This window comes from Propithecus coquereli, unplaced genomic scaffold (genome assembly GCF_000956105.1).
Source record: "Propithecus coquereli isolate 6110/MARCELLA unplaced genomic scaffold, Pcoq_1.0 Scaffold23, whole genome shotgun sequence".
Lineage (NCBI taxonomy): Eukaryota > Metazoa > Chordata > Mammalia > Primates > Indriidae > Propithecus > Propithecus coquereli.
In genome coordinates this window covers 3,414,427-3,433,248 of record NW_012147841.1, presented here as the reverse complement: position 1 = coordinate 3,433,248, position 18,822 = coordinate 3,414,427, and the positions used below count along the sequence as shown (strand labels likewise).

General features: G+C 33.2%; 1 protein-coding gene across 1 annotated transcript in view; it reads left to right on the top strand.

The window, feature by feature from the left end:
- PKHD1L1 (polycystic kidney and hepatic disease 1 (autosomal recessive)-like 1) overlaps nucleotides 1-18,822 on the top strand; it is a 204,930-nt gene that overhangs the window by 41,051 nt on the left and 145,057 nt on the right. Inside the window, 10 exon segments of the mRNA XM_012645294.1 lie at nucleotides 2,739-2,898; nucleotides 3,208-3,343; nucleotides 4,167-4,310; nucleotides 5,855-6,012; nucleotides 7,316-7,429; nucleotides 8,938-9,087; nucleotides 10,306-10,430; nucleotides 12,884-13,047; nucleotides 14,244-14,416; nucleotides 18,413-18,560. Of these exon segments, the coding sequence (XP_012500748.1) occupies nucleotides 2,739-2,898; nucleotides 3,208-3,343; nucleotides 4,167-4,310; nucleotides 5,855-6,012; nucleotides 7,316-7,429; nucleotides 8,938-9,087; nucleotides 10,306-10,430; nucleotides 12,884-13,047; nucleotides 14,244-14,416; nucleotides 18,413-18,560 (1,472 nt within the window).

Below are 18,822 nucleotides of genomic sequence, written 5' to 3'. Positions count from 1 at the left end.
TCAAGAATGCTGGCATTCAGCCAACCAGGGAATTTGAAATCTAAATTAATTCTGTTGCAGAAATTATAATTTTGTGACATTTATTTAATCCTGGTTTTAGTTCTTCACAAGAACTTTCAATCAATCCACCTATCTAATTTCTCTGTTCCTACAGCTGAGCTCTTGAATAGTACTAGAGAAAAATCACAAAATCAGAAGGATTGGTACCATTGTTAATATATATTTATTATTTACTGATTTATTCCAGGCCCTGGGCCAGGTATTGGAAATTTAATACAAAGGATATTAAAATACACTCCCTGCCTTTAAGGAGCACATTATTTAGTGTTGAAAGATCAAATCCAGAAACTATATGAGGGTATCATCCAAATAGCAGATAATCCCATTCAAAAAGCCATTCAGGATTCTTAGAAAACAGGAAAATAAAAGGCATGATACAGTCAAAATAGAGCACATGGAGAAATGAAGTTATATGGAGAATATCAAAGGAGGCATTGAGATCATACACCATTTATCATTTGTATCTGTTAGGTTTTACTACATAACAAACCACTCCAGACTTTAGTAGCTTCAGACAACGAATGTCTATTATTTCACCTAGTTTTATGGTTGGCTGGGCAGTTGTTTTGTCCTGGCTAGTTTAGTTGGAAATTGATGGTCTAGAAAGGTCTTATGTATCTAGAGCCTCAGCTGGCATGGTTGGGACTTAGATATCTGGGGCAGCCCATTTCACATGGTCCCTCATCTTCCAGGAGGCTAGCCCAGGCTTGTCACATTGGTGGATGTGTCCCCAGCAGTAAAGAGGGGAATTCCCAATGCGCACACACTTTTCAATACTCTGCTAGTGTCACATTTGCTAATATCCCATTGCACAAAGCAAATGGCCAAGCCTATATTCAGAGGTGAATAGATTTCACTTCTTTTTTTTTTTTTTTTTTGAGACAGAGTCTCACTCTGTTGCCCTGGCTAGAGTGCCGTGGCGTCAGCCTAGCTCACAGCAACCTCAGACTCCTGGGCTGAAGTGATCCTTCTGCCTCAGCCTCCCCAGTAGCTGGGACTACAGGCATGCGCCACCATGTCCGGCTAATTTTTTCTATATATTTTTAGTAGTCCAATTAATTTATTTCTATTTTTAGTAGAGACGGTGTCTTGCTCTTGCTCAGGCTGGTCTCGAACTCCTGAGCTCAAACAATCCGCCCACCTCGGCCTCCCAGAGTGCTAGGATTACAGGTGTGAGCCACTGTGCCCGGCCTAGACTTCGCTTCTTGATGGGAGGAGTTTTTTTTTAACCTACTACTCCACCCTTCCAGATATTAATGAGATTATGCTCAGAGGTCATCATGAAGATCTGGTGGAATTGAACAGAGAGGGTTGGGATCAATGGAAGCCAGGAGCAATCACACTTAATATTCTTACTGAAGTCTTAGTAGCAGTGACAGGACAAAGGCATTTTATTGTTTTGTTTTTCCTCCTCCTTATACTTCCACCTCTTGATATAATGAAACATTTTCTTTTTTAACCATGATCACTACTGGGCCAGCTCAGGAAAAGTGGAGTACCTAATTAATCCCTACTGCAATTAAGTGTCAGTACATCTTTAGACTTTGGCTTGGTCTTTGAAAATGAGTTTAGTCTATCTGCTTGGCAGACACATACAGCTTGAATAAAAACAGCTGCTAATACATCTGCTGCCTGGTGTCTGTGCTCCTGCAAAACCAACTTGAAATTTACACACTGTACTTACACTGATGCCTATAAATTCTTAAACTGAGGCCACTCTAGGTAGTTTATTGCACGGTGATTCTTAAAGCTGTTCCAAATGTATTAAGAGTTCATATTGTCTGTTCATTCTACTAAAATAGTATAGTTTCATCTAGTGCATGTCTTTTTGTTCACCTTATTCTGTTTTGAATCTTACCTTAGTTACTAATTTTTTAAAAAATTTTAAATTCTTAAAATTCTCTTAGTATATGCTATTCACATGGAGAAAGAGAATAATAGTATCTATTTTCTGGGGCTTTTATGAAGATCAAATAAAATGATGTCTGTGAGGTGCTTAGTGACTAGCACACAGTACCTAATTAATATTTTTAAGTTACAAGTAAAGATGTAAAATTTAATGGTTCTTCTTTGAGTTCTGCTCCTCAATTAGTGTTGGCTGCCTCAATTCAGCAGAGCTGGTGAACAGGTTCTTAGGGCAGCCAAGAGCCTCATATTATCCTCCAATATCTGTTCTATGGGGGGACTATGCAAAGCCCCACCATCCTAGACATAAGAGAGATGACACATTTCCCTCATTCATAGTCTTCCATGAACTGTGGATACTTATTCTTCATATACAAGAATATCTATTGGGTGATGTGAGACAATTTAGAGAAACTTCTAGGTGGCCTCTTCTAAGCTGGGAGTGATGGTAACATTGCTAAAGATTTAGGTGGGGAAGCAATAGTACTGCACTCACCTGTAACAGCTGGTCAGTGAATATCTTATCCTGAATACAGTTAGACAAGGTCATGAATGAGAACAACTCTCTACTAAAACAGATATCTTCCATAATTCATTTTATGTTAGCAAACAGCTAACTATGAAACTTTTAATATTTTAAATCAAAGATACTACAATATAAATCATTTAATGGGTAGGCTTTTTAGATAATGTTTATATTTTATTCATTGAAAAAATTTCATGATAAGTGTTGTGGGAAAAAAGTTACATTCATTAGTTACTCTATTTTCCAGGTATTATGTTGAAATCTTGCTGCAAGAGTATAGATTGAGTGCTTTTGTTGATGTTGGACTGTATCAGTATAGAACTGTTTATACTGAACAACAAACAGGAGATGCCATAAATGAAGAACAAGTTATCAAATCCCAGTCAACGATCATCCAGGAAGTGCAGGTTTGCTATGATAGTAGATCCACTTTATGGAAAGTAAATGTCCAAACATAGGAGCTCTATTTGGTTATTAATTTTACTAAGTAAGATACTGTTTTGGTGGAACGGGGTCATGGACTATTATTGAATTGTGGCTTTGAGAATCTGTATTATAAACCAAAAAGGCTGTTACTTGATAAGATAAATTTTTAAATATATTAAAATATCATTTTATCATTATCATAGAGCAATAAAGAGGCATCGAATAGCTGAATTATTAGGGTTTTAAAATGTATTTTTCATATATTAAAGACTTTTTAAATTGGAAAATAGGTTATAACATTGGAAAACTGGGAAACAACTAATGCAATTAATGAAGTTCAGAAGATCAAGATAACCAGCCCATGTGTGGAAGCTAATTCATGTTCACTTTATCAATACAGATTAATCTATAATGTGGAAAAAACTGGTAAGTTATAAATAATAAGGGAGATATTATTTCTCTTCATGTGTAGATGTAGCCATGAAGTATTTGTTCTAGCCAAATTCTACTGTCTGGAAAATATAGTTTTAATAATATGGTAGACAAAAAAGCAGAAAAATATATTATGAAGAAAAGCCTTCAGACTGGCATAGAAAATGGCATCAATACAAAGAACTTTCTGGCACATACCATTATTTTCTATTATAAGAGTAATTGTAAATGTATATGTAAATATAAATACATTTACAAATACATTGTACAAATACAAATACATTGTATATGTAAATGTAAATATATATGTAAATACATATAAAGATTGTGCATTTAACTTATACCTGTGACTTACAGGCGTAAGTTAAGAAAACAAGAATTAAATTCATCATTGCAGAGAAGTAAATGTGTCTTTCAATTTCTCTAAGCGATAGATCTATGATCAAATTTATCAGTTAATAAACATTGCATTTCTAAATTTTATAATAAATTCTGAGAAATAATTTTTGCTATTTCTGTTGTTTTAATCAGTCAATATTGATACATGCTTACTTTTTGCCAAATACAATGCTTGATACTATGGTAATATTAAAACAATAGAATATGAGCCCTGTCTTTAAAGAGATCAAATCAATTAAATAGTCAAAGTTATTGAACTTGAATCCATTTCAGAACATAATTTCTCTAAGTGATAACTTAGTAAAAAGTATGGGTGCTTAAAAAATTTAAATACAAACCATCAGTGTTGGCTGTGGTAGGTCCAGAAAGATTCAACTTTTTTATTTTTGTTTTTTCTTTTTTTAAATTAATCCAAAAGTCTTGCTGCCTGCTGATGCTTCTGACTTCCTACTACAATCAGCCTTAAATGACCTTTGGTCTATAAAACCAGATACAGTTCAAGTAACAAGAACACAGAATCCCCAGAGCTATATCTACACGATAACATTTATATCAACTAGAGGTAAGCATGTGTTTCATTTTGCACCTCTCTAGGAAACAAATTTGTATCCTCTGCAATTCCACTGTTAAAGGTAAAAGTTCTATAAAATGACAGAGGAAAAGAATTGGATTCATAGCCTTGATTAACGTCAGGAGAGATAGAAATTAAATGACTATTTTTTCGATGATAATTTAAATTTTAGCTGTATTTCAAGGAATGTGCAATTCCAGTGCATGAGAAATGTACTATATGCATTACAAATGTACTCTCAATATAATAGCTTACTTTATGAATTAGTAAAAATTAGTGAAAATATTAATTCTGAAAATAAAATTTAAGTAAATCAGTATTGTCCAGGAGACACTGTCTGGCCAAGTCTTGCCTGTTGAAAGGAATCTGTGGTCAAATTCACATGGGAAACACTGCACACTATGGTTCCTCCTTGAAGATTGACAGAGCTCATTAGAGTATTAAAATCCCCAAGGAATCCTGCAGTTAAAAAAAAAATTTACCTGTGTTTAATGCAAACTTATTTGATTTCCTCATCTATTTTTTTTCAAGTATTAGCTATTAATCTCTTATTAATGCTTTTTTCAAAACACTTTTAGAAATATTGAGATAGACATTCTGCCTTAAAGTCAATTTGGCAACCAATTTGGCTGTTTGGTGTATCTAGCCCATGAAGTAGGTCCCTGAGTGTGTGTGTGTGTGTGTGTGTGTGTGTGTGTGTGTATGCGCTCACGCGTGTCCTTCCTTTTCTTGGGGCAATCATTATTTTTCAATTCATGTAAGTAAACTGTTACTTCTATATTTATATCTCATTTTATGAAATCATTAATTTTATTGCTGAATGGAGGATGAAGAATTTTGTTTAACATGAATTTAATTCTAAAAATTTTTCAAAAGTTAGATTGGGAAAATACTATGTAAATGAAGATATGGTTATCTTTGTTGATTTATTTTTAGATCAGAGAGAAATTTTAAGGCTTTAGCAGAGAAATATGGTACACAAGTCATAACTGGTCAAATTCTAAGACTTTACCCAACAGAAAAGGCCGACAGGATTCCACTGGTAAAGCATCCTTCCATAGAGGACAGACATCTGAGGACATGGTCTTTTTTTCCCAAAGTGACATTGTATGAACAAGCCTCACAGGCTTGGGATATTTCCAGAAATTCAGCTTTGTGCCCTATTGAGGTCTAAAGAAAATAGGAACATAGAGCCATTTGCACTAAAATAATGGTATTGGCACAAAACTAAAAGAATTTTTGAAACATCTTACTGTCCATTGATCTTTACCTCATGGTCCCAATACATCCGTCTGTTTATCTTATAATACTTTCTTTTAAGCCATAGAAACAGCACGTTAAACAGGCAGCACTTTGTTTTGCTATTTCTGCTATGTCTAAATCTGCTCGAGTTTGAGGATCTGTATCTTTCCCATTCATTCTTCTGTTGTGATAATGGAAGTCCATGTAAAACCAATTTGGTTAAACTTAAGTGTCTGTTATACTGGTATTATATTAGTTAATTTTTAAGAATTCTGTTTTGTCCTTCATTGCAGGAGACTTTGATCTGCTTGGTTATGAAGTATTTGAAGGGAACAATGTCACACTGGATATTACAGAACAAACCAAAGGAAAACCCAGCTTGGAGACATTCACACTGAATTGGGATGGGATTGCTTCTAAGCCTCTTACCCCACAGTCATCAGAAGCTGAAGTACGCTCTAGGGATGATCCTGCTGTGCATTTTCCCTGCCTCCTCTCACAGCATTCGCCAGCCATTTGTAGACAGATGGAAAGAGACATTACTTCCAAAAATCACTATAAATCTTTTAGAACCTCACCAACTTACCACAACTTATATACCATGACATTTTTGTCTGAAAGAGGACTCAGAGGCAGTCTAACACAGCCACCCCTTTTTCTAGACAAGACATTTTAAAGCCCTTAAGCCTTGCTCTGCTTGCAGAAGTTCTGTGTCCCTCTAGCCACCCTAACATTATTTTCATTCAGAATCCAATTTGTCATCATGTAAAAGCCAGAAATTTCTTGAGAGACGTGTAAGTAATAGCTTAGCCATAAAGTATTGGTAAGTTTAAGTCTTATTATTTTATTAAACAGAAAGCCATGTACGTGTCAATCTTTTATAAAGAACACTTGAAATAGTAGCAATACATTCTCCTGGTTGACATGGTGAGTTGGAGCCAACCCATTGTGAGGAGAGAAGGGAGGAAATATTATAAAGACAGAGAAGGAAAGCGGAATTCTTAGATCTGTGCCAACGGGACCTAATGTAGCTCCGTATGGGGCAGCTGTTCACAAAGAAAGAATTATGAGTTACTGGATTTTGACAATTACCTGTACAATGAGTTTAAGTTAATATTTATTTGATGATTAAAGATTTTATATTGTCTCAAACCCTTAATTCTAAAGAATTATTTCTGTGCTTTGCCAGAGAAATAGATGTGGAAGTTATAGAAGACTCATGAATGGTTACCAATTTCTGCATAATCCAGAATTATTTATTATTTTTGGAATAATCATAAATACAGGTTTACAGTATATGCATCTTTTCTTATGAAAAACAGAATAGTATGTAGTTCTTTCTTATGAAAAACAGAATAGTATGTAGTTCTTTCTCAGTTAATTTTGAGTTAGTTGAAAAAATTACTTATTTGGACTCTGTTTAATTGGGTACTAATTAAGTTAGGTTTGCTTCATTGCTCTCTTTAAAAAAATGCTAAGCAAATATGTCTAATTTATGTAATAACTAAGTAAGCTAATATTAGCCAATTGGATATAAATATTGCTAAAATAAACTTCTTGAAAACTCATTTCACACTAAAATTTATCACACGTTAATTTAAAATTATTTAGGAAATGATCTCATGATTGTGGCTAAAATATGGGAATTATCTTATAAAAATGCGATATTAAAACTAATTAGAATTAGTAGTAGAATTACTACTATTCTAACTCTTCATGAAAAAAAGTTACTAAAGTGCGTATTGTGAATTTAGTTTCAGGTAGCAGTGGAAGAAATGGTTAGCACTAAGTGTCCACCAGAAATTGCAAATTTTGAAGAAGGATTTGTTGTGAAATACTTCAGAGACTATGAAACTGATTTTAACCTGGTATGGAATATTCAATGAAATGTGAAACTGACCAAATAAGAATTCATACAAATATTGGGAAATTTATGATTTCTTTTTTGAACTAGCATTACTTATTTTATCATTTAAAGTCAAATTGCAAAAATAATTTGTTATATGTTTATTGGTAAGGCCTGTTCTAGCATCTTCTTGTACTGTAAAAGGATTGATTTGTGAAAGCAATTTTTCCACCACACATGAATTTTCTTGGTCAATAGAGAGTAGGGAAGATGGGAAGATGTAAGATCTACAGGGTGTTTTGTTTGTTTTGTTTGTTTTCCTCACATGGATGCAGGGTATATTTTTCCTTATTGGCTTCAGAGAATACAATTTGTGGAGAAGCATTATACAGTAAATTGCTTCCTTTGGTTTTTGAGATCACCCTGTGGTTAATTAGTGATGCCTAGTCATTATTTCTTTCTTAATGAGATATAAAGATTTTTCTTTGATACACAATAAAGGAAAAAACATTAAATACACACTTTCTAATTCTCATTTTGAAGACTTGAGGAAGCCAAATATTTACCATTTTCAAGTGAATATTGTAAGAATAAGAAATATATAGTCCGGTTATCTAATTTAGATCAATGATCTAGAAACAAATGTAAATCTGTAAAAATATGTATCTCATGATATTTTACATGAACAGATTTATTAGTGAGAAAAAAAATCTTTCCATTTAATGGGCGACCTTTCCAACTTATTTTCATAAATATATGTGTATCTGGGTTCTCCTATTCTGAATGTGGTAGTAGCAATCACAAGGATTGCACAAGTAATTTACATCCTACTCCTTTCCTACTTCATCTCTCATCATCACCCCTACATGCATTTCCAAGCCCCACCTAATCTTACCTTTCCCAATCATTTGCCTTTCTAGCACCAGGCTTTCTCACTCCTCTGCTTTTTTGCACATATTTTATCCTCTCTCTGAAGCCCATTGGCCCTTTTTTCCCATTTGAACAACTCCCATTTATCTTGAAAGACTTTAAAAACATTCATCACTTCCTCTGAGTTACCTTTCTTGATGCTTTTATGTGAGTTAGATGCCTCCTTTCAGCCTTAGTGTTGTAATCATTGGTTTCTTTGTCCCAGCTGGGCCCCTGTGTATGTGGATAGTGTTCTTCACCACTTGAATCCTGAAGATTAGACAAAAAACAAACACACAAAAACCCGATATGTGGTAAACACAGAATGAACATTTAGGGAAGGAATGAATAAATATCCTTAAGGAGTTTATAGTGTAAGGAGAAACATAAGACTTTGGAAATATTAATAGTTAAGTACATGTATAAGGGATTGTTAAATAATAATATTATAAATCTGATTGAGAGCTTTAGAATTTCAGAGGAAGGAGAAAATATTTTAAGTTAAAGTCATCTGGGAAACAACAGGATCCGCGCTGGACCTTGAATGACTTGGGTGGAGATGTTGGCGAAAAAGCAGGACATCAAATCATGTTTTCATTTGAAATATTATTGTTTCTCTAGAATAATATTAATAGAGGGCAGAAGACAGCTGAAACCGATGCTTACTGTGGTCGTTATTCCTTGAAAAACCCAGCTGTTCTTTTTGATTCAGCAGATGTTAAGCCAAACAGACTACCATATGGAGACATTTTATTATTTCCTTATAATCAGGTAAACTCAACAAAATGATATGCTAATTGAATCTGGAAAATACCTTGGTAATAAAATTTCATGAAATTTTAAGACAAGGAAAAGCACTTGCCATGTGAAATCATGTCATGTTGGACAGGCATTGCAGTTTACCTTCTGACTGCTTGAGATTTCCTCTTCTGGTGATTCTCAAAAAAAAAAAGAAAGAAAGAAAGAAAGAAAGAAAGAAAGAAAGAAAGAAAGAAAGAAAGAAAAAGTATAAATATAGCACCATGTATCATGCATTGTTTATCTCATAATCTCAGAAAAAAATCATTTACACACAAGTTTGAATACCAAAACAATTAAAAATGTATAAGCACCTCCATTTTTCTTTATTAATTAAAAAGAAACAAAAATGGATAGCCATCATAGAGTGATAGGAGAAAAGTGAAACAAAATTCTGAGGAGGAGATGGCAGTTTTAGTATGGGTATGTAAGACTAGCTAGATTCACGATTTCTCTGGTTTTAAAATTCTCAACTTGTAGAAAATGTTCTAAAGTTTGAGTTCTTAATATATTTGGCATGCTTAAGGAGGTGTGGACCATTAAAATTGGTATTTTAATTGCTATTTTACAGTAACATTGATCTCTATCTCTAAATGCTCAACTGCATTCACATCCCAATTAATCTGCCTCAATGTTTACTTCTCTTCTTTCCCTACATGGAATGGACTTTTAAACTTTAGTTAGAGTTAGTACATAGCTTATCTCCACAGGTAGTGAATTGTTTCCGTTTTTAAAGGAAATCATATCTAAGAAAACAATAAAGAATTAATTAATTCATCGGGTGTCGGGCAGGTGGGAGGGGGGAGGAGGGGATGGGTACATTCACACCTGATGGATGTGGTGTGTAATGTCTGGGGGATGGACACAGTTGAAGCTCTGACTCAGGTGGGGCAAAAGCAATATATGTAACCTAAACATTTGTACCCCTGTAATATGCTGAAATAAAGAAAAAAGAAAAGAATTAATTACTAATTGTAAGGTCACTTCCCTTCCTCCTCTATAAAACCTTCCCCTATTCTTCTTCAGCCAACTGACTGAAATTAGTCATTCCTTTCTCCGTGATCTGGTACATTTTATATGAAAAATACTCAATAAATATATGTTGAATTGGATTGAATTAATTTGAATTGTTACAAAACAATTTAATGATAAAATATTGTTACTGATTTTTTTTTCATGTTTTTTATGTAGTTATGCTTAGCATACAAAGGATTTCTGACAAATTATATTGGTGTAAAATTCAAGTACCAAGACAATGGCAAGATTACTAGGAGCACTGATAAACGATTTATATATAACTTTGCTGATGGAAACAAGTAAGTTACACCATAAATTTGAAAACATCATTTATACTATAGTATATAAACTATAAAGATAAAACAAATCTATTTCTTGGACTTTTTTTGGTTTTGTGGGGGCAGATGAGGGCACATCATTGCCCTGTTCCATTGGTCTATGTGTCTGTTTTTATGCCAGTGCCGTACTGTTTTGGTTACTATAGCCTTGTAGTATATTGTGAAGCGAGGTAGTGTGATGCCTCCAGCTTTGTTCTTTGTACTCCAGATTGCTTTTGCTATCTGGGTCTTCTGCATTTTCATGTGGATTTTAGGATTGTTTTTTTTCTATTTCTGTGAAGAATTTCATTGGTATTTTGATAGGGATTGCATTAAACTGTAGTTTGCTTTGGGCAATATGAATATTTTAACAATCTTAATTCTTTCAATCCATGAACACAGAATGTTTTTTCATTTATTGGTGTTACAAGAGAGATATTTGCATTGAAAAAGTTTTTGATTCTCCCAATGCATAAATATATTCCTTTGAGGCCACTATACAGTTTAATCCAATATATAAAATGTAACTCTTAGAGTTAGCTCCTGGAATGAACGAAATGAGTGGGGACAATTCTGCAATTTCACAGAGTAATCATTGACTCAGAAGAGCCACAACTACGCTCTGTTGGCAGTCAGATGGGCAGATGCAATGCCAGGGATCAAGGGAGCCCCACTCATGTTAGTTGGCAAAGAGCATGAAAAGTCTATAAAAAGAATGATTATATACCAATGCTTCATGCCCAATTTACTTCAAATCATGAGTAATCTTATGGTGGATCATTATGAAGCAAAAGTTCTTCTTGAAGGGACATCTGAAAGTAACTTTGCTACAACAGTGCTGCATGTTCAAATTGAACAGTGAAATCAAAACTTTAGCTTTGATGCCCACCATCCTTGTGTATTTCCCGCTTTCACTGCTACAGGATTTTGGAACATTTTACAGATCCCAGCACTTCCATGTTAGTCAAGCCATCACTTACAATGTCATCAAATAGGTCTCTAATTTTAGCCTATGATTTATCTGCTGTGAAGTAATTTCAACATGCACTGCATTTAATGGAGCTGATGGATTTTCTTTGTCCTAAATGTTACAAGACCTTTAAAAAAGAATAGCATGATTTTTAAAAAGAATAGGGTTTTCTCGTTAAAACCATTACCAGTCAAGGCAAAGTAAATGCTTTTGCTTCTAGCAGATATTTCTAGATCTTCTTTTATGTAGGTCAGACAGTCTGCCTAGATCACATAGATATGTTAGTGTTAGTTTTTTCAGTACAGTGTTAATTTTAAAGGTGCCATTTTTTCTTAAGAATTGTTCTATAACCTTCCCCAAAACAGTGATATTTGTAGTTATAAATCATGTTTCAAAATCTAAAATGTAGGCTGCTTTTCTTTTCAAAAATGGAATTATCTAGTCACAAAGGCACAATATGCAGCTCAGTTGTTTTGATGTCACTTGTCATCTCCTTTTTTCTCATAAGGGTCCTGTTCAGCATATCAAATTTTCTAAATTGTGGTTTTTAAAACTTTAGAATTATATAATCAATAGTGGAATTCTACTTAGAGGCCCTAAGTACTTTTTCAATTTAAAGAGTACTTTAACATAATATAGTTCTGTATACAATTATCTAAAACTGGTATGTGCAGTCTAAGCTTTGATAAGCTAGAGCTGGATCCCATGATACGTTTATGAACCAGGAAGAAAGTGAGACTAGAAGGTGCCCAAACAAACTAGTCAGTTAATAACTATAGTGGTAGCTGATGTAAAGATTATTGTTAAACTATATTTAATTACTTGGATGGCAGTATTTACCTCTTTGTTCCAAACTCTCACAGCTGAAATGCTTAATTGTAATTTGAGAGATTCCAATGCAGTTAATATTTAATGGAAAATCTGAATCTAAGTTATATATTTCAAAGGTACTATGCAACCATTTATATCTGTAAATAACTTAGCATCTTTTTGGCACATAGAATAATGGGCAATGCTACTCCAGTGAGCTCTTCTAGAAATAATATCAGGTTCTGGTTTTGCCTCTTAGGATTGGACTGAATTTACTGTTCTGTCCATGGCATTTTTTACTAAAATAGTTTGTTCTATTCTTGTGTCTTGTTTTTGTTAATGTGCTCTACACCAATGTGCGTACCCTTTAGTTTCCTTACCTGTTATTACAGAATGTTGTTTTACATTGCTATGGCTACTGCCAAGCCTACAAATAGAAGACAAGCTATATATGTATGCAACATTAGATCTCCTACTGCCAATGTAAGTTTCTGCATTTGGTGCCCTGTTATGGCTGCTTTTCTGTGCTAATAAATTATGCTTGTGGGAGAAAAAATCCTTTTACTCTTTAAATTTTTAATGCTTTTTATAGTATATTTGTTTACATTAAACATTATAACTGATCTAGATAACATATTATTCAATCATATTTCAGCTGGACCTATACTTGCATAGATCTTCTGGATCTCATACAAACCAAATACACTGGGACAAATTTTTCTCTTCAAAGAATTAGTCTACAGAAAGCATCAGAATCACAGTCCTTCTATGTGGATATAGTATACATTGGACAGACACCTACAATTTCAACATTGGATGGTATGTTGTATCATTTTATATCTACTGTAATCTAAATTATCTGTAGTAAAATCTTACCATGGAAATTATTTTTATATTCTATAGTGTAGATAGAAAAATTAATCTATAAATATTGAGGCATTCTTTCATATCAATAATATTATGATTTAATTTTATTTTTAATTAATATGGCAAGGTAATTATTCTAAGGATAAATTCATCCTTAGTGAACTATAGCAGGAATGAGCTTTATAATCCTGGATTTTGTTCATGGATAAATAAACTGTGGCAAACATTTTCATTTTGCCTTGCTTCATCTTTGAGAAACCAGCTACCAAGAGGGATATCTATTCCTAAAATCTAACTATTGACATTCATATGTCTTGTAAGATTGACCTCAAACTTAAGGTAGACTTAAGAGTGATAATTAATAATACTATAAATTAAAACTTTATTTTTGATAGTCTTAGCATTGTTTTTCTAGTCCTGTTAATAGACATATGTATTTGAGATGTGATAATAAAATAATAAAATTAAACTCTACAGTCTTTTAAAAAAATCAACCTACCATAAACAGTCACCTTAAAAAGTGACTTTTCCCATTTTTGGAGGAATGTTGGAATCCTTTCCTTTGGAACTGTTTTCAAGTGCAAGGCAATGAGTCAAGTGACAAAACAGTAGTTACGACTTTATAGTAACTCCTTTTGAATCTGCTGTCCCCAGACCTCCATTATGATTGGAGGAACACATATATAAGATGACTAGATTTTGCTGAGATAAATGTTGTAGTTCATTAAACAACATTCATTTAGTGCCTCCTATGTGTTAGGCACTATGTCAAGTACTAAGGAAAGAACAGTGAACGTGACTATCCTTGTCTTGCCCTCATGAAGTATGCATCCTACTGAGCACCACATTCAGGGAACCAAGAACAGAACAAAGCCCACTGACCCACAGAAGGCTGCTAGGTGGGACCCAGGGTTTGGAGACTTTTAAATATTTGGTTCTGTTTGATGGGTTCACATGTCAAAGGACATTAAAGCTTTATAATCTAGAAGTGAAAATTAATCTGGCTTTACAAACTACTTAAGGTCTCTTTCTAAAATTTGAATTTGAATACTTTATTCCGTGGCATGTTGATATTATTTGATGATTTTATTTTTAGCAACAGAAGCTATGCAATTTTATCTCCCATTTACTTTATTTATATTCTTTAGAAATGCCAAAGAGAAGGCTTCCTGCATTAGCAAATAAAGGAATATTTTTAAAGCACTTTCAGGTGAATCAGACCAAAACAAATGGATCAGCTATAATGAACCAATATTCTGTTACCATGACTTCATATAATTGCAGTCATAATATACCCATGATTGCTGTGAGCTTTGGGCAGGTAAGCCTAGATTTTGCAAGTTATTATTTTCAACTTAATGAACATGAGTTTTGATGTACTAAAGTTTCTTGTAAATTTTTTAAAATAGCTACTATACAGATTGAATCTTTTAATAGAACAAGAAAACTATTCTAAGAATACATGAAGATTTAGAGGCTTGTTGAAATTGAGCATGAAAATTGACTTTAAGCATTAAGAAATTCTTCAAGAAATGTATCTATGGGGGAAAATAAAGGGAGAAATACCCTTAAAAACCAAAGTTAGTCAGATTTAAGTCAAGTTTTCTTTGTTGACTTTAAAGAAAAAGTTGTGTGCTCTTCCAATAAAGATTTTTGAACAGCAATTATTGAAAGAAAGTTTAGATTCTGCATTATGTTTTAAAATTGTTTCTGTTATAAACACTATTTATTTTTGCATGTATCAAAATTTATACAAGGAAGAAACAGGTGTTTTTTCATAATTCCAAAAGGATCTGAACTTTTGTACATTTATAATAAGATTAGTGTTAAATACTACAAATATAATGAACACTTTTCAATTTAATTTCTTATGAAAATATTCAGTGAGTTAATATAATTTCCTAACACAAATCAAAAACAAGCATAATAAATTGAATATCCTTAGATAAATACCCTGTAAATGTTTTCTAGTATTTTAGCTCTATTACAAAATGTAATAACTAACTCAGAGCTTTTGGTTCTCAAGGCATTGATGTCAACAGTCTCCCATTTTTCAAGATTTCTCTCTAAACTAATAATTGGTAATTTTAACCTATATCTTTAATTATTTATTTAAGGTTAAATTGGAGAATATGGAATTTATATTTTTGTGACCTTTTAAAAATTCAAATGAAAGATATATGCATATGTATATATTGTTTTAAAAACTTTCTCATTGAGATAATTGTAGATTCACACACAGTTGTAAGAAATGATACAGAGATATTCCTATATTCCTCACTCATTTTCTCCAATGATAACTTCTTGTGTAATATAGCATAATATCATAACCAGGAAATTGACACTGATAAAATCCACTAACTTTATTCTGATCTTACCAGTTTGACATGCAGTCGTTTGCATGTGTGTATGTGTGCGTAGTTCTTACATAATTTTATCACTTATGTAGATTCATCTGGTCACGACCGGAACAATTCCATCACAAGCGTCTCTTGTGCTACCCCTCTATAGCCACAGTTGCCACAACCACCTGCTTCATTCCCTTCCTCCCAAACTCGCTTATATATGGTATCCATTAATCTATTCTGTCTCTATAATTTTATCATGTCAACAATGTTATATAAATGGAATCAGACTTTATATACTCATACAAGTATATAGCCTTCTGAGATTGTCTTTTTTCACTCAGCATGATTCCCTTGAGATCCATCCAAGTTGTTGTATGCATCAAAAGTTTCATTTTGATGGCTGAGTAGTGTTCAATGTTGTGGATGTACCACAGTTTATTTAACCACTTACCCACTGAAGGATATTTGAGTGGTTTCTTGGTTTTGGCTGTTACGAATAAAGCTGCTCTAATATTCATCTGTAGGATTTTTGTGGTGTAAGTTTTCATTTTTCCTGGTTTAATGTTCAACAGTGCAATTATAGGGTCATATGGTAAATACATGTATAGTTTTTAAAGAACCTCCATATTCTTTTCCAAAGTGGTTGCACCATTTTATGTTCCCACCAGGAATGTAAGAGTGATCCAGTTTCTGCACAGTCTTGCTAGTATTTGGTGATTTCCCTATTTTTAATTTTAGCCCTTTTGACTGGGTATGTAGTGATAGCTTATTTTCATTTTAATTTGCATTCCCTAATGGCTAATAATGTTGAACATCTTTCCATGGGCTAATTTGCCACCCATGTATCTTTTTCTGTGAAATGTCTAGTATGAGTCTTATGTCACATATGTAGTTGGCAAGTATTTCCTCCCAGACTGTGCCTTGCCTTTTCATTATTTTTGTAATGTCTTTCACAGACCAAAAATTTTTAATTTTGATAAGCCCCAATTATTCAATTTTTTCCTTTTTGATTGGTGCTTTTGGTTTTAAGTCTAAGAACTCAGCCCTTGGTCCTGAGAATTTTTCTATTATTTTCCTAAAAATATAATAGATTTACATTTTACATTTAAGACCATGATCCATTTTGAGTCAATTTTTATATAAGGTGTGGTTTTAGATAGAGGTTCATTTGTTTGCTTATGGCTCCAATTGCTCCAGGACAATTTAATGAAAAGGCTTTCTTTCCTCCGTTTACTTACCTACTCACCTTTGTCAAAAATCAGTTGGACATATTTGTGTGGGTATATTTCTGGCCCTCCTATTCTGTCCCGTAACTCCATGTGTAGGCCTTCCACCAATACCACACTCTCTTGACTACTGTAGCTGTACAATAAACCTTAATTAACATTGGCTAGAGCAATTCCTCTCATTTTAGCTTTCTTGTATAAAACTGTTTTAGCTATTCTAGGTCCTGTGTCTTTCCATGTAAATGTTAGAATAAGCTTGTTTATGTCTACAATAAACCTCGCTGATATTTTGAGAACAGTTGCATTAAAGCTATAGATTGTTTTAGAGAGAATTGACACCATTATTATGTTGAATTTTCCAGTCCATGCACACGATATATCTCTCCATTTATTTGTCTTCTTGTGCTTTCTTCTATCAGCATAGTTAGGTCTTCTTTGATTATTTTTATCAGCATTTTGAAATTTTCAGGTCAGATCTGGCTCATGTTTTGTTAGAGTTATACATAAAGATTTTATTTTCTTTGAAGCAGTTGTACATGATCTTATGTTTTTAATTTCAGTTTCTGCGTGCTCATTTTTTGTATGTCGAAATATGATTGGTTTTTGAGTGTTGATTTTGTATCCTCCAGCCTTACTGAACTCAATGAATTTTTACAAAGTAAAGACGTCCATGTAATTACCACCCAGATCAAGATAATGGAAATCTTTGGCTTCCCAAGAGCCTTCCTCGTGCCTCCTCCTTGGCATCAAACTGTTTGCTCCTAAACCCCCAGATAACTGCTATTTTGACTTCTACCACCATTAATAACTTTTGCCTGTTCTTAAGCTTTATATCAATGGAATCATACAGTGTGCACTTTTTTGTATCTAGCTTCTTTCTTTCAACATTGCGAGATTCATATTGCATGTGCTGTAGTCCGTTCTTTTTCATTGCTGTACAGTTTTCTGTGGTATGCATACACCATAATTTATTCATTCTGTTGACAGATTTTTCATTATTTCCAATTCAGGGCTATTATGAATAAAAGCTACTATTCATTCTTGCATATGTCTGTTGGCACTTATATTTGCTTATTTCTGTGGGCTAGATGGCTTATCATTTTAAATTCTAGAAGATTAACAGATAACTATGAGGGATCAGAAGCAGGAGAATATAATTTTCACTATTAGAGTTACAATCTATGAATTTATATAGCACGTGTTACTTTGGTCAATTTTTTGGCAACTGAACATTAAAATATTCTGAAATAAAAAATAAATTAAAAAAAACATTAAACAAGTATATTTTTTGAGTCTACATCATTGCATTGACCATATACTTTCTTAAATTTTTGATTAAGTTTTCAAGTCTCCATATAGTATTTTCTTTAAAAACATTTTAGTTTTTTGATAGCCAAGACTACATCTCATGCTCCCTATAGTGATTAGCACTGTGCCTCAAACAGAGTTCCTGCTCTATAAATATTTATTCCTTGAGTGATGGAGGGTGCATTCTGAATTAATGAGGTATTACCGCAGTTCCAGCTGATTGCTGCACAGATCACTGAGTTGACTTTGGCCTCATTATTGCAGCTATGTAGGTATGGCTTGTGTTGATTTATGTGACTCTCTTTAATGTTCTGAAGAATCCTGAATACATGAGGCTCATTTATGTCATGTCACAGATTGTACCATGGTGAAATAAAAGTCATGCTAGCCGTTGTTAAGTTTAATCATTTTATCAATATTTATTTTGGAAATTAGATAATCACACACGAGACTGAGAATGAGTCTGTTTACAGAGGAAATAATTGGCCAGGGAAGTCAAAAATTCGTATTCAAAGAATTCAAGCAGCATCTCCACCTTTAAGTGGCAGCTTTGACATTCAAGCTTATGGACATAATCTCAAAGGTATATGAAAAAAGTTTAAAACATTGGTGTGTATACACACACACACTCACACACATATGTATAATATTATAAAATGTTAAATGTTATTTCATTTGAAAATTACTACTTATTGTTATTTTTACATTCAAATATCTAATCACACAAGTGCATGTCTATTAATATATACCAATAATGGGCAGTTAATAGCCAACCACAGTGTTGTTGTTTCAATTCTTTTTTTTTTTTTTGAGACAGAGTCTTGCTCTGTTGTCTGGGCTAGAGT